Raw genomic sequence first — 14,438 nt, 5'->3', positions numbered from 1 at the left:
TGACTTGGGGGTCACGTGACCTTCAAAGGGTCACGTGGGGTCTTGGGGTCACGTGACCTTGAGATGACCTTGGGAGGGGTCACGTGACCTCGAGGGCTCACGTGACCTTGGGAGTCACGTGGGGTCACGTGACCTTGAGATGACCTTGGGAGGGGTCACGTGACCTGGAGGGGTCACGTGACCTTGGGATGACCTTGGTTACGCCGACGGCGACGGCGACGCCGCTCAAGCCGGGAACGGGCCCCTAAGAGCTGCGCTCTAAAAAGAAAAACTGGCTGCCTCTTTGTGGTCGTTGCACCTTCACAATGCGGACACAGGCGTTTGAAGACGTTTAATGATTTGGGCGTTCGCGAGTGTGTGTGTGTGTGGGGGGGGGGGGAGGGGGGGGGAGGGGGGGGGGGAGCTGAGTGGGTTCTAGATCTTGTTAAGCTTGAGCAAGGGTTGTCGCTCAAAATTTGCGTCGCTCATTTTATTATTCACATGTGGATGAGCTCGCATGTTATACAAAAGAGTAGCAGCTCCAGGATTTGAAACGGATCATGTGTAGTATCCATTAGCGGCAGAGATCGCCCCGACCACTTCTCAACTCGAAACATTGCTTGTCACAAAGCCCACGTAGGGGAAATGGGGAAATATTTCAACTGCCTTTGTTATATTTTGCATCCGCTTTAGGCATTCTTCGGTTCTGGTAGGGTGCCTTCATGTCTAGAGTGCCTTCATCATGAAGGCACTCTAGGTTTTGGTTCTCCTACGGGCTGCGAGTAGGTACCCAAAGCGGGATTTTTTTTTATTTCTCTGTGTGTGTGCGTGAGGGGGCTAGTTTGAACCAAGGACTCACAAAGCTACATTCTGCTTCCTCAAACTTTGCCCTGAATGGCCTTTGTCACGCACTGTGGCTTCCCCGGGCTTCCCACTCCCAGTCCCAGCTCGAAAAAAAATAACAAAAACGGACATTCCACAGAAGCTGTACGTAGAAAGAGATTTACCTCGTTTCCTACAGCTCCGCAAAAATCTTTATTTTTTCCGTTCGAAAAAAAAAAAAGAAAAGCAAATTTTATTTCTGTCACTTCATAAGAAAAAAGTGTGCCCCCGGGGGGGGGGGGGGGGGGGGGGTCTTGTGGACAAATTGTAACGGTTGCAAGTAATTTTATTACTTCAAAAAGTAATCAGATTACTCTTCTGATTACTGCCTAATAAAAGTAATCAACTGATTACAAAATTACTCCAAAAAGTAATCGATTACAAGTAATTTGATTACTTGTAATGCGTACGGTACAAGTCTGCAGTTCCAGATATGTGTTGATCTCTTCTTTGACGCCATTTTAGACCCCTTTGGTGCGTGTACCGCTTCCTTGCGATGTGCGACAAGCGGCGGGAACAATAGACACTTTTCGATGCTGACCGCTAACAAGCAGCTGCTGCGCGAATTAACAGAGTCATTATATTGATCAAGTACTCCGAGGTATGTATTGGACGCGAAGGCTGCAATCGGTCAGCATTGGCCGAAGACTCGGATCCAATCACGCGTTTTGTTTTTCAAGGAATGACGACCGCAAATGTTGCCCGATGGACTTTAGAAAATTATATAGTATCAGTTGTATTACTTGGATTTCACAGTGCCGATGTTACCGCGGTTTTCGGAGTCTGGCAAACTCAATCCGCTCTCGCGGCTCGCAAACTTCCCCGCCGGCATCAACATGTGAGGCCGAACAAACGCGAGCGTTCACTTAGTCCAGCTGTCGCCGACGAGTGTGCCCCCGCGGCGAGCACGGCTTGCCGTCGCGTGCTGAGAGAGTGGCGCCTTCTTCGTCGGGGTAAACTAGAAGACAAGGCCTAGCGTCTTCCTCTCCCGGACGTCATTACCAGTGGATCCACGTATAGCACCGCCTACCTCGCGTCAGCATCGTCACTCACATACACGATACTGCGTCTCACAACGAGTGTCGATCTTTGGGCGCGTCGGGGATCCACTAGCCATGACGTCATGCGCGGGCCTTGCCTTGTGGGTGGTACTGAAAAATGATCCGGAGTCCCTGATCCACTTAAGTCCACAGCCACTAAGACGTCTATGGATCAAAGTATCATTTCGTCTATCTCGTTGCTTCCAAGTAAGGCCCGCTCATACACTTTCGTTAGCTTACGTTGTGATCTCTTTCGAGGAAAGAATACACTGGCACTCTGGCGCTATCCGTGAGGTGACCCTGGAACTGCGGTTCACTACAGCGAAGGTTTCGCATCTTTTGCGAGATCTGATGTACGTACCCTCTATGAGAAATGGTCCTTCTTAACACGATAAACAGCTTTTCGTGCCAAGAAAGGAAGAGTGATGAGCGAAAAAATAGGAAATATGCCGAGACTGGAAAGTGTTCCACGGCTGCGTAGTAACTTAGTTAGCATAGCTGATGACGTTGCGGTGTTTGAAAACGAGCTTCACCCCTATAGTTATATCAAACGTTAATATACAAATTCTTCCTTTTTTGCATCCGAAGGATGTGCCGTGTTTGAAAGCTTAAGAATCGGCAAGAGTCGCGATATTAATGGCTTTGAAATTAAAGTAATCGAGTGTGCTATTGACATAATTGCGCCTGTATTAACGCATATATTTAACGTGTCCCTTTCAACTGGTTGTTTTTCAAACGCTATGCAGGTTGCAAAAGTGGTGATTATATTTAAAGCAGGCGATAAGAACATACGTTAATATTATAGACCGATTTTCTTAACATCCATTTCTTCCAAAGTTCTCGGAAAAATAATGCCACTACGGGCTTTCTTGTTATCTAAAAAAAACAACACGTATTCTCTGACTTTAAACGCGGTTTTCGAAACAAGCGTTCAACTGAAATAGCGCTACTATTCCAAAAAAAAAAAAGAGATACTAGAAATTGATCGAAGATAAATAGCTTATTCTAGGTGTGTATGTTGACTTTTCTAAGGCGTTTAACCTAATCAGTAATGACATTCTATTAAAAAAGTTGGAGCACTACGGTATCCGAGAAACTGGACTTAAACTTGTTAAATCATATTTGAATATCGAACGCAGTTCGTTATCATAAATGATTATAGTTCAGCAACCAAAAGAATTGTGACTTGACTCGGCCAGGGAAGTGTACTTGGGCTGCTGTTGTTTATAATATTTATAAATAATATCGAACAATGCGCCCCAAACTTTAGGTTGATTTCCTATGCGGACGATAGCACTTTTTTCATTAAGGGCTAAACAACTACTCAGATCGAAAGTACGGCAGCAGTTGTTCTCGAAAACCTAAAATTATGATCTCAAGTTAACGGACTAAAAATAAACACGAAGAATGCTAAATGCGTACTGTTTAGGACACGAAATCGTAAAACCTCGTTGATTTCAAATATCACGATGAGCTCACCTTCTTTAGAGATTGCGAAATCCGTTAAAATTCTTGGTGTCATTTTTACTGAATCACTTTCTTGGACTGAACACGTTGAGCAAATCCATCGAAAAGTTCGCAAAGCGATAAAAAAAAATATTTAAAACGCGTTTTATGTTTCCCGCGCGAGTGAATTTACTCTCGTACTATTCTCTGATCTACACACATTACGTGTGTTGTCACCTGGTTTGGGGAAAGACAACGAAACTAAAGTTATTAACACTACTTCTAACACAGAAGCAAATATTTCGCATGATTGAAAATGTTTTTTTTTTCATTCTTCTAACGACTTAAAAAAAAAATGTTGTGGCAATTAATTATTTTTACGACTATCGTTTGATGGGAGTCTACCTTACGGCCGTAAAACAAAATAACAACTTTTTTCTTTCCGTGCTGTCGGGCTTGGTGAGAACAAACCAGACGTATGAAACCAGGCATAGCGAGAACTGCTATGTTTCTACTCCCGTACACATTATGGATTTTACCTCTATGAAATATACACTATACCGTTACTTATAAATGAGCCCGAAGGAATATCGACATTACTAAAAAAGCAAGGGGTATGTATGCTACATAATATGTTACTAGAAACTGAATGATAACGATTTTTCTGTAGCTAATTGATGTAATAAGGTGTAGTTATTTGTTTTTTGCTTCTGTTGTCTGAAATGTTTCTGCTGCTTTTCTGCCACACGGGCTTAGGCCTCGTAAAGCTGCGAGCCATGCAGCTTCTTGCCCTATCTCCCTCCTTTGTATATAAAAGAAAATAAAGAAATTATTATATTATTATATTTTCCTTTCCTTTCTTCTTTTTGCGACACTATATAAAGGGTTCTGTCTTCAAGAAAGGTTTAGCTACACTCTAAAAAAAAAAAAAAAAAAAAAAAAAGAACACGTGCGGCTACTTTCCCTTGCAACACTCGGAGAACCAATCACCGCAACTTACGGAGGCAGCCCAGCGAATGACGATGCCGAAACATATGTTTAGACCAAAAAACGGAGTCTGAGTTGTGACATTAAGCAATGCAAGCGTGACGTTTTGCATTGCTTAATGTCACAACTCAGACTGAGTTTTTTTGGTCTAAACATATGTTTCGGCATCCCATTCGCTGAGCTGCCTCCGTAAGTTGTAGTGATTGGCTCTCCGAGGTGTTGTGTGGGAAAGTGGAAGCACGGTTTTTTTTTTAGAGTGATGTTCGAGACGTTCCCTTCTCTTCCTTGTCGTCCTCTGTCAACACCTCGGTCTCAGGTTTTTCACTAAAACGTTTGATGTACTCCCTTGCGCCCTTACGTTCTGTTCATTATATTATGGTGCCAGTGGGTTATCTCAATCGTAAGCAGTGGCGAGCTCATCTGAAATCGCGTTTCCGTCCCTCAGAAACGGTTAAACGGTTCGCAATCGTGCAGAATGCTATAGCCTGGACCTCGTTACACCGTATAACTAAAGCTGATCAACTTGTATTTTCGAATCGCAACTAATACCGATTGACCTATCGGGAAATCCCACAAGGCCTCTCGTCAACCTCGAGTTGCACCTCGCGGAGCACTGAATCGTGGGGTCGTTCCGATGTACTATCGCGGACAGCCTGAGTGGAAACAGTCGTTCGTGGTTTTTTGACCCACCTGCTAGTTTTTAAAGGAGCTGCGCTCTGGACTACGAATGCAATAGGAAGTTGGCGTTGCTTTCTTCGGACTAATCGACTTATTAGGAGATAATATATAGCCTGTGGGTACCTTAGACGCCCTCCCCCCCCCCCCCCCCCCCCCCCCCCCCCCCCCCCCATAAAAAAGGCAGCATTGGGTGTTTTAGCTTATATTGCCCTCGAGGGGTGCACACTCGGGCCGGCTTGTGCGCTCTGTACGTCCCGGAAGCGGCTCAGTTTATTATCTCTTGCCACTGTCAGTTCAGAACGCAAATAATACTCAGCGAACACGTGACAAAGCCGATGCGTTTACCCTTTTTTGTTATCACCCCGTTCTTTTTCCTTTTTGGTTCTGAAATTGCAATTTACCGAACAAACACGAACCTCTCCTTTTATTTATGGGTACCCTTTCACGCGCCGTACATCTCAGATCGCCGTAGTCCCCCCGAAAAGACGAAGGGAGGCGTATTTTCGGAAGGCTGCGTTGCGCCCGCTCGGCCACTATAGCAGGGGATGGGAGGCGGCCAGAACACAGCTGGGGAGTAGAATGCGGATACTCTGAACCCGCAATCACACCGCACGGACATCATACTAAGGACATTATGTTCGCTGCAAAAAGATGATGACAGAAGCATATGCGCGCACTACTGAAGCATGTTCGAAACATGCTTGCTTCATGCAAACTTATGTCCAAAGATAGCTTTTGCATGACCAGTGTGAAAAAACCGTCATGCGAGGAACAAACGTCTGTAGACACTGACTCTGCAGAGTCAGCATCTACAGACTGTCTTTTGTATGATGTAGTAGCAGTGGGACCGCGACTTAAAAGGGTCATGAAACGATATCGGGATGGAATGTTCGTGACTTTGCAGAGGCCTGCTGGTTCTAGTCTGGCCCAAGTATATATTCGCACGGACCGCCCCTGATTCGGAAGCTTCTTTGTCGCAAAGCGATACTTGGCCGGTGTCTGCGGGCTGAGTGTTGTGGGTTCTGTGAGCGGTATGTGTTCTTAAGCTTTACAGTTTTTTTTTATTATGTTCTGCTGTATGTAGTTGGAAAGGAGGGGGTGCGCTGAGGTTATAGCTGCATCTATATGTTTGAAGCGTTTAATTTCTATGTCGGACATATTTTCTTGGATGGCAATGAAGTAGCCGGTCCCCGGAAGGTTCGGCAGCCAGAAGTGAGACGCCGTGACGACAGCGATGCTCCTCGAGTTCGCTCGTGCTTGTCGCCGTCAGTTCTACGACCAACCGCCAGGATCGCGACATGCGACAGCGTGACACTTCGGCTTCTGTGACGTCATTTGTTGCCACTTGGGGACCACTTTTGATGTATGTGCAGCATAGGACGCTATAAACACACCAGTCGGAGACTCGCTCCAGGCACCATAGTATAATGTACGTGCAGAGGGACTGCGCCGCGGCCCTATTCGCGACCCCAACTGTCCGTTAGATTGCGCCACTATTTTTCCAAAATGGCGGTTATAGTGAGGGTCGGATATGCGTTTGAGCATACCAGTTGCCGAGCCGGTATAGTGTGCTGGATTTACTGAGCGATATAAAATATTCCCGCTTATACGAGGAGGCTAGAGTGTTATGCGCGCAGGACACTCCTTTATCCCGTAAACAAAAACAGTGTTTTCCGTCATATTTACGCCAAGAGGCGCGTTCTAATTCAGGAACGAGACCGAAACTAACTTATATTCTTTAGTTAATTTTTTTGCTATAGGGCGGTCTCCTTTGATTGTTCGCAATAGACTCAGCTGCGCCATAAACTGGCATTCGCACGGCGTTCAGGTGGCGTAACCTTTTGTACTTCTCTGGAGTTACAAATCTCGCCCCTGCAGTTTACTTTAAGTTAAAATCTCACCTATAGTTTGCCCTTCGTACAGGTGAACTCGTCACCGTCTGCGTTGTGAAGGCGTTTCATTTTTACTCTTTTGTTTCGTCAAAATTTTACCGATTCGCCGGTTAAAAAATTAATCGCGATTAAAGCATTAATTGATTAATCGGTAGGTTGATCGATCAATTGCTCAGCCCTACGAATAACGCACATTATTCTCCACGTGCAGGAGAGTAAGAAAATACCCCATTTTGGGGGGATTTTCGAGTGACTTTGAAGGGGAGGATACAACAAAAAAGAACTGCTTCTTAATATTACCGCCTAGAAAAAAAAAAAAAAAACCGCCTTAAGACGAGAGACAAAAGTTGGCAGCTGAGTTTTCAGACGCTGTTGTGTACTCCCAATTTCTGTCTCTAATCTCAAGTTCTTTTGTTGTTGTTTTTGTTGACCTTAATTCGTTTACCGGCTCGCCTGCGCAGTAACCTTTATTTAAGTATTGCCTCTTAAGACTGCTTATGTTTTTTTTTTTCGTATGTTACCCGCGTGATGTAGTACCTTTAGGGAGGCGCCACGAAGCAGCGCAAATTCGCATAAAAACGACGAGAATCGATCACGTGACGAGGGTGTGGCTCGAGTCAAAGGCTCTGGCTCGAGTATGCGTCGGCATCGCCCATACCTTGTAACATCAGCAATAAATGACGAATATTACAACCCGATAAGCGATAAGCGCCCCCCACCCACCCCCACCACCCCGCCCCGCTCAAGGTTTTTAAGGAGGGTAAGACCGCCGTCCCCTTGATCGCCTACTGCCGATTCCAGATTCGTCCGGGTGTCAAAAAATTCCAATATTCTCAACTTTCCGTGCGCCTCCTGGAAGCAGAAAAACGTCACCGTTGACGTCACGGTCGACGTTACTTCCGGCTCCCAGACGTTCCCGCACGGCCATTTTGCAGGCTGGTTCGAACCGCCACCGGGCAAGTCACACCTTCCGAAACAAATATCCGTGATCCTGCGCCAAAGGAAGTAGAAGCCGTTGAAAAAGAGGAGCCGAGTGTGTTAGCGCATCGCAGGGCAGCACCGCAGCTCGGAGCACGTGGAGCGAAAGCTGGCGCTGCAGTGCCCGGGGATACTGGGTTCAAACCCCACCCCTGCCTGTTTCGGTCTGGATGTGCATGCTACTGGCGTGCGGTCGCATATCACTGCTGCTTGGTGCGCGTTAAAGACCCCAGGGGAGCAGCCGTACTGCACTGGCTAAATTTCTCATATCGCCGTACTCTGGTAGACTGAAGTCCCGCTGTCTAAAACAACTAACCATTCATTTTCACTGCGCTTGTTAGGCACTCGAGCGAAATTTCGCCACCTTTGCTCCATGGCGAGGCGGCGCTAGTTCAGACGAATCCCGAAGAAAAGCTCCCCGGAGGTAAGTTCACCGGAGAAAAGCTCAACCACTTATGTGCGGGTCCAAAGAAAAGTTCACCTCGAATTAAAGTTTTAAGCGTGAAATGCTTTTTAACGTCTGTCCGTCTGTCCATCCTCCGTCTGTGCATTTCCGGCTAAATTTAGCGGGGAAATGGATATCACGGGACGTATTCATGAATTCAGATTCTATGCTAAATTTAGCCGGAAAATTGATATCACGTGAGCACGGGACATACATTGACACAGGGCCGGCTCTAGGGGTGGGCGACCCGGGCTGTCGTCCAGGGCGCCATCAAAAGGTTGGCGCCGAGGGGCGTACAAAGAGGCTGCGGATAGGCGCCACGGCAGGAGATGGCCCAGGGCACCTGATGGAGCAGGGCCGGCCCTGCATCGACGTCACGGGACATACAGACCACATCAGTTTTTCCCCCTAAATGTAGCGGAAAAATTGGCACCACGTGACCTATACACCAATTCAGTTTCCCCGCTAATTTTGGCGGGAAATTGTCGTCACGTGAAGTCACCTGATGTCACGTGACTTATACACCTTGGGGAAATCGACGGCGCGTGACCTACGCGCCAACTCAGTTTCCCCGCTAAATTTAGCGGGAAAATTTACGTCTTGTGGCCAAAACATCAATTTTGTTTCCCCGCTAAACTTGGCGTGAAATTCACGTCGCGTGACTTATACACCGATTCAGTCACCCGCTAAATTTAGCGGGAAAATTCGCGTCTTGTGACCTAGACGCCGATCCAGTTTCCCCACTAAGTTTAGCCACGGCCGGACTGGAAGCCCGCGCTCTCTTTCTCTTCTTACGGCCTTAGCAATTGGGGCAGTCGCCACCTCCCGCCGTAATTCGCGGGGGGCGCTGACACCTCACCCCTGGGCTACCCTTTGCCGTTTGCACAGAGCGCGTCTGACAGTGTATCTCAGCGCTGTCGCAACTTGCGGCCGAGATTTTTATAACCTTTGACACCTGATCCTTGCGTTTGGACCCTCAGCCACTATCTAATGCGCTTTTGATGAGCCCAAGACGGTGAATATTTGACGCCCATCTCCGAGATATTCGGGTGTAAAAAGTAGTAACTAGAGACAGCGAATGCAATTGCGGAAAAACTATACTCGTCTTTACCTCCAGGACTTCCGTTGCAACTCAAGAACAGGAGGAAGTGGACCCCTTCTACGTAGAGGAACTTTAAATTATAAATAATTCGTACACTCTCGTGAAATGTAAGCAGGCCCGATATATCTATTGCCGTGGTCTGCATCATCGTTTCATAGGCCGCACATGATGTCGGTGAGCTGCTCTAGACAAGGGTGTAGTAGTCTATAAAATTTCCCCACAGTGCATAATACAGCCTAAATTGCTTCCTCGATTGCTTGTGCACATATCCAGCTGATTTTTCGTCACAGGGGAACGCGGTTTGCTGACGACACTGCCTGTCGGCGGAGTGACTTAAATCGAAGCGAAGTTCAAAAAACCGTTCCCAAAACAACAACCTACGAAGCTAGAACACCAGCGGAAAGCAACTCAAAGGGAATCTCCGAGTGGGGTGAAATGGTTGCGCCCCTGGCGGCAAGCAAGTGAACTACATAAGTAGAAAAAATGCCATCGACTCCCGGGCGATTGCAAAGGCCGTAAGAAGAGAAAGAGAGCGCTCGCTTCCAGTCCGGCCGTGGTTTAGATCACAGGTACACGAATAAAAATATTCATTTGCTGGTCAAGTGAACAATAAACTCATACACATATGGCATTCAGCCATAATTCATTGGAATTAAGGTATTTCAGTTGAGCGAAGGCTTGGTTCACAGACTTGGAGGTAAGCTTTTTTCGGCCTCCTTCAAAACACCGGTGAGCTTTTCCCCCCATATGAGGGTTATGCGATGAGTTTTATTCCGGTGAACTTTTCTCCGGTGAGCTTTTTTCTGCTGCGCTAATCTCCGGGGAGCTTTGCTCCGGTGAGCTTTTCGCTGCCACCCAGTTCGGACACCTCTCACTTCTGCCGCCGCCAGCACACCCGCTGTCGCTTGGGGAGAAAGCCCCTTTGGAAAAAGAACCTTCTCGAGAGCCCCTGCCCGGTACTCCGCACAATCCCTAGGTGCGACAACAGATGTAGCGGTAAGGCGGCAGGTGTCTGGCAAGAACAATGTCCTCCTGAGCCGCGTGTGCGCGCTCTTCAAACGCCATTGTTCTCACGCTGTCGGCAGCGCACCAAGGTTGGAGCACGCCTCGTTTTCAAGCTGAGACGCAGCAGCGTACCTGAATCCCAAGGTCAGCAAAGAAAGGCCTCTTTCTTCGGAGCGAACGTGTAAAGAGAACTATAGAGCTTTTTCGGGCAAGGGCGCCGCCATCTTGAATTGTCGTCACTTCCAGTATGGGCGAAAAGATTGTTTTGCCCTCGCTACGCCAGTAGAAGACACTTAGGCTATAAGAGTAAACGTCACCCATTCTCGTTTTGCCTCCCCTCTATTTTTTTACTCTTTGCAGGTTGAAACTTTTTTATATTTTTTCGTCGCCCATACCGGATATGTATACTTGGCGGTCGGGGGCGAGAGTAAGCGGAAAAGGTCTATAGACCTTTCGATAAGTAGACCTTCTGCTCAATTCCCTAAAGGCCGCGTGCGAAGTTCCTTTCACCCGCGGCGTCCACCACGTACAGTATTCTACTCATTAACACACGCTACAGCGCACTACTGCAAAAGTGTACTTTTGCAGTAGCGCGCTGTATTGTGTCTTAATATGAGCAACCGACTCACCCAAGCTGCTACGTTAACAAGTCTTGTACACGTTACACGAAAATATTGATCAATTAGAATTACAATTACCCTTGGTCAGAAAGCGCTGAATTAGATTCCTTGATCATACTTGAGAAGAAAAGTAATTGGCTGTAACTTGAAAAAATAACCGCTACAATTTCGAGGACTTGACATTTTCAAAACGACAAATTTTCTGCCAGTTTTAAAACTGGTTTTCCGTACATACATCGTTAAATTAAAATCACAGCATTGTCAGCTTCGGTTGTCGAAAAATCTGTTGCGTCCGTCCTTCATGTTTAAATCGGGGGGATCGGTGGCCGGAGAAAGAAGAAGACGCCGCTGAGAACGGTCGTGTTTTCGATGTTCTCCAAGGAAAACATACCGGCCACCGGCCGGGGAACCGCTGAGGCTTCGGCCAGTACTACTGAAATGTTGACCAATGAATACCGGACCGTGCTACCTCGTCTACCCACAGGTAACTTGAGCCTGAACTCCGTCTTTCTTCATGGCGATCTCGCCGCACGACCCTACCGAGCCCCAGACTTCCGTGACGCCTTACGAGATGTTGTCGACGCCCAAGATATCATCGGAATAGGCCAATTTCAGATGAGCCATGTCTGGATGGTAACGTGCGCAAACGCCTTAAGTAAAACTAAGCTTGTAAACAAAATGGAGCTTACCGTGAAGGGACGCAGATGCCTCATCATCGATCCCGACACCAGAGATGTGAAGCTGAAACTTCTCTGGTTACCTGTACACATGGAAAACCAGAGAATCGAAGAGGCACTGGCGCCTTTTGGCACGGTCCGTTCCATTGTACGAGAAAAATGGAAGTGCTCTGGAATGGAGCAAATGGAAACGCTCAACAAAGAGGTGACCCTGACACTTAGAGAAGGAATGAATGCAACGAATATTCCACATCAGCTCACGGTCTTCGGCTGTCGAAGCCTGGTGCTCGTCCCTGGTCGGCCACCGCTGTGTCTTCGGTGTAACAGAATCGGTCACATCCGTCGTGAGTGCAGAGTCCCGAGATGCGGCGAGTGCCGACGCTACGGACACGACGCGAGTGAGTGCGTCACCACCTACGCAGACAAGCTGAGGCAGTCGAGAAGCCTAGCAGACGATGTTGTCCACGATCATCTTATGGACATCAGCGAAGTCGTTGATGCCACAGGGGACATCACCTCTTCCCTTATCAAGACACAAAGGACCGAGTCGGAAACGTCTACACAGCGACCAGAAGAACTTCGTTCTGACCCCGAGTCTGCCAGCACCTTGCCAGGACTGTCAACACCAACCGAGTGTGTCACGGAAACGAAGAGAGATTGGTCGGATAGCGAGTTTCCATCCCTTAACGCACCACCTGAGTTACCGTGCCAGCAAGCAATTGCCCGACGCGAACGCGCCACGACGTCCACTGGCACATCGGTGAAACGACCTGCTCCTACGACGACAAGTAACGCGCAGCCCTCCGCCTCAGGTATCATTGCCGAGAGCAAGAACGACGAGGGAAGTGAGGTGAAACGCAAGCCAACTGCGGTGCGAGAGTTCCTCTGCAACAAGACGTCGCAATCTGAAGCTCTGGACGTGAGGAACGATGACGATGTGCTCCCACCCTAACTAGAAACCTTCCTGACATCACCCCTCAGCTTCGCTACCATTAACGTGAGAGGACTGTGTTCACGTGCACGGCAGTCTCAATTGTACAAGCTCCTTTTAAAGGAACATCTTGACTTTGTTGCTGTTCAAGAGACAAAGATATCGTCTGACGAGGATACTGCTCGTGCACTGGACCCCTTCCTCTCACATTACGAGGTATGCGTCAGTCATGCTGATGGCTTGTCGGGAGGGTGTTTTTTGTTTTTGAACAAGAACTTAGGGTATTCATCACTTTCTCACACTGTCGACGATAAGGGAAGGTTCATATGTTGCGATTTTCTTTTATACGGTACCTACTGGCGATTAATTTGCATATATGCCTATAATGACGTTAGACAGCGTAGTTCTTTTTTTTGAAAGCCTGATCCCATTTCTCAGCACCGACAAACATATTGTTTTATTTGGAGATTTCAACTGTGTGTGTAGCATAAAAGACAGGTCAGTGCCTTCTGCAAGGCCCGATAGAAGTTCCGACATACTAAACACTCTTGCATACGACTATCACCTTTTTGACGTCGGAGCTTCCCAAAATACTACTCTCCGATTCACTCACCTTCATGCTTCAAGTAATGCGAGACTCGATCGTATTTACGTCTCAAGCTCGCTTATTTCACACGTGACTGCTTATGACGTAAAACCAGTTTCTTTTTCGGACCACTGCCTTGTAAAGATCCGTTTTGGAACAGACGCACCGCGAAAGGCACAACCAAATTGGGCTTTATGGAAACTAAATACAAGACTGCTAGACAACCAAGACTTTCAGAAACGTGTCCGCGAATGTTTTAATCACGTGTCAACGAATCAGAAATTTGGCATATTTGCTCAGTGGGACTCCTTCAAACAGGAAGTTAAGAATGAAGCAATCGAATGCGCGTGCATTGCATCCTTTCATGCAAAGAAGGAAGAAGCTACACTTTTGAAAAATCTATGCATGCTTCACGAGTTGGAGTGCGAAACACCTGGTATGTTCCAAGAAGACATTCTTCGCGTAAAATGTCAGCTACAGCAATACGAGCACATTCGTTTACACGGTGCACTAGTACGGTCCCGGTGTAGGCGTTTCTTGTCCTCAGAGACACCCACGCGCCGTGCACTCGATGATGAGAGGCGTAACGGCCTTTCAAAGAAAATTAGAATTTTAGAATGTAATGGGACACTCTCAGACAACGAAGAAGTCATCATGAAGGCATTTGAGTTGCATTACAAAAGTCTCTTTGGAAAAACGCAACATTTAGACATCCAGTTGGCAAAAAACTTTGTTTCTTTAATGCCCGAGGTAAAGCAGCTTCAGCGAGATCTCCTCAGTGGACCAGTAACATTGGAAGAAGTTCGATGCGCGGTAGACGAGTTGCCAAATTCTAAAACACCAGGACCTGATGGGCTCCCTGCAGAGTTTTACAAGACATACAAGGACTTGCTATGTCCTTTCCTACTTGAGGTGTTTTTGGAGGCGTACGAAATGGGAACTTTACCGCCGTCATTTTATGAGAGCCATACTGTGTTGATCCCTAAAAGTCAAGACCCAGACAAATTACAGCGCATTGAAGGCTATCGACCAATTAGTTTATGCAACGTAGATTACAAAAGTTTTGCTAAAATTTTGACAAAACCATTACAGTGTGTCACGTCATCTGTTGTTGGAGACCACCAAACCTGTGGGATTAGGGGGAGACGTATACAAACTAACATCCACGTTGCGCGTTCAGTGATAGAAAG

At 47.1% G+C, this 14,438-nt stretch overlaps 2 protein-coding genes across 2 annotated transcripts in view; both read left to right on the top strand.

Moving 5' to 3' along the window:
• LOC8041586 (high affinity cAMP-specific and IBMX-insensitive 3',5'-cyclic phosphodiesterase 8B) overlaps positions 1–14,438 on the top strand; it is a 450,039-nt gene that overhangs the window by 75,720 nt on the left and 359,881 nt on the right. The window lies entirely within an intron of this gene.
• LOC121835026 lies at positions 11,392–13,966 on the top strand. The gene has a single exon (XM_042288915.1). The coding sequence runs from the start codon at positions 11,424–11,426 to the stop codon at positions 12,681–12,683; it is 1,260 nt and encodes a 419-aa protein (XP_042144849.1). The 5' UTR covers positions 11,392–11,423; the 3' UTR covers positions 12,684–13,966.

The sequence above is a fragment of the Ixodes scapularis genome, unplaced genomic scaffold (assembly GCF_016920785.2).
Source record: "Ixodes scapularis isolate PalLabHiFi unplaced genomic scaffold, ASM1692078v2 PGA_scaffold11__112_contigs__length_91849675, whole genome shotgun sequence".
Taxonomy (NCBI): Eukaryota; Metazoa; Arthropoda; class Arachnida; order Ixodida; family Ixodidae; genus Ixodes; species Ixodes scapularis.
The sequence above is the reverse complement of the archived record's forward strand: the minus strand, read 5'-3'. Positions and strand labels throughout refer to the sequence as shown.

What these genes read in the sequence shown, in the direction of transcription:
- LOC121835026 (XM_042288915.1), top strand. Translation starts at nt 11,424, where the DNA reads ATGTTCTCCAAGGAAAACATACCGGCCACCGGCCGGGGAACCGCTGAG.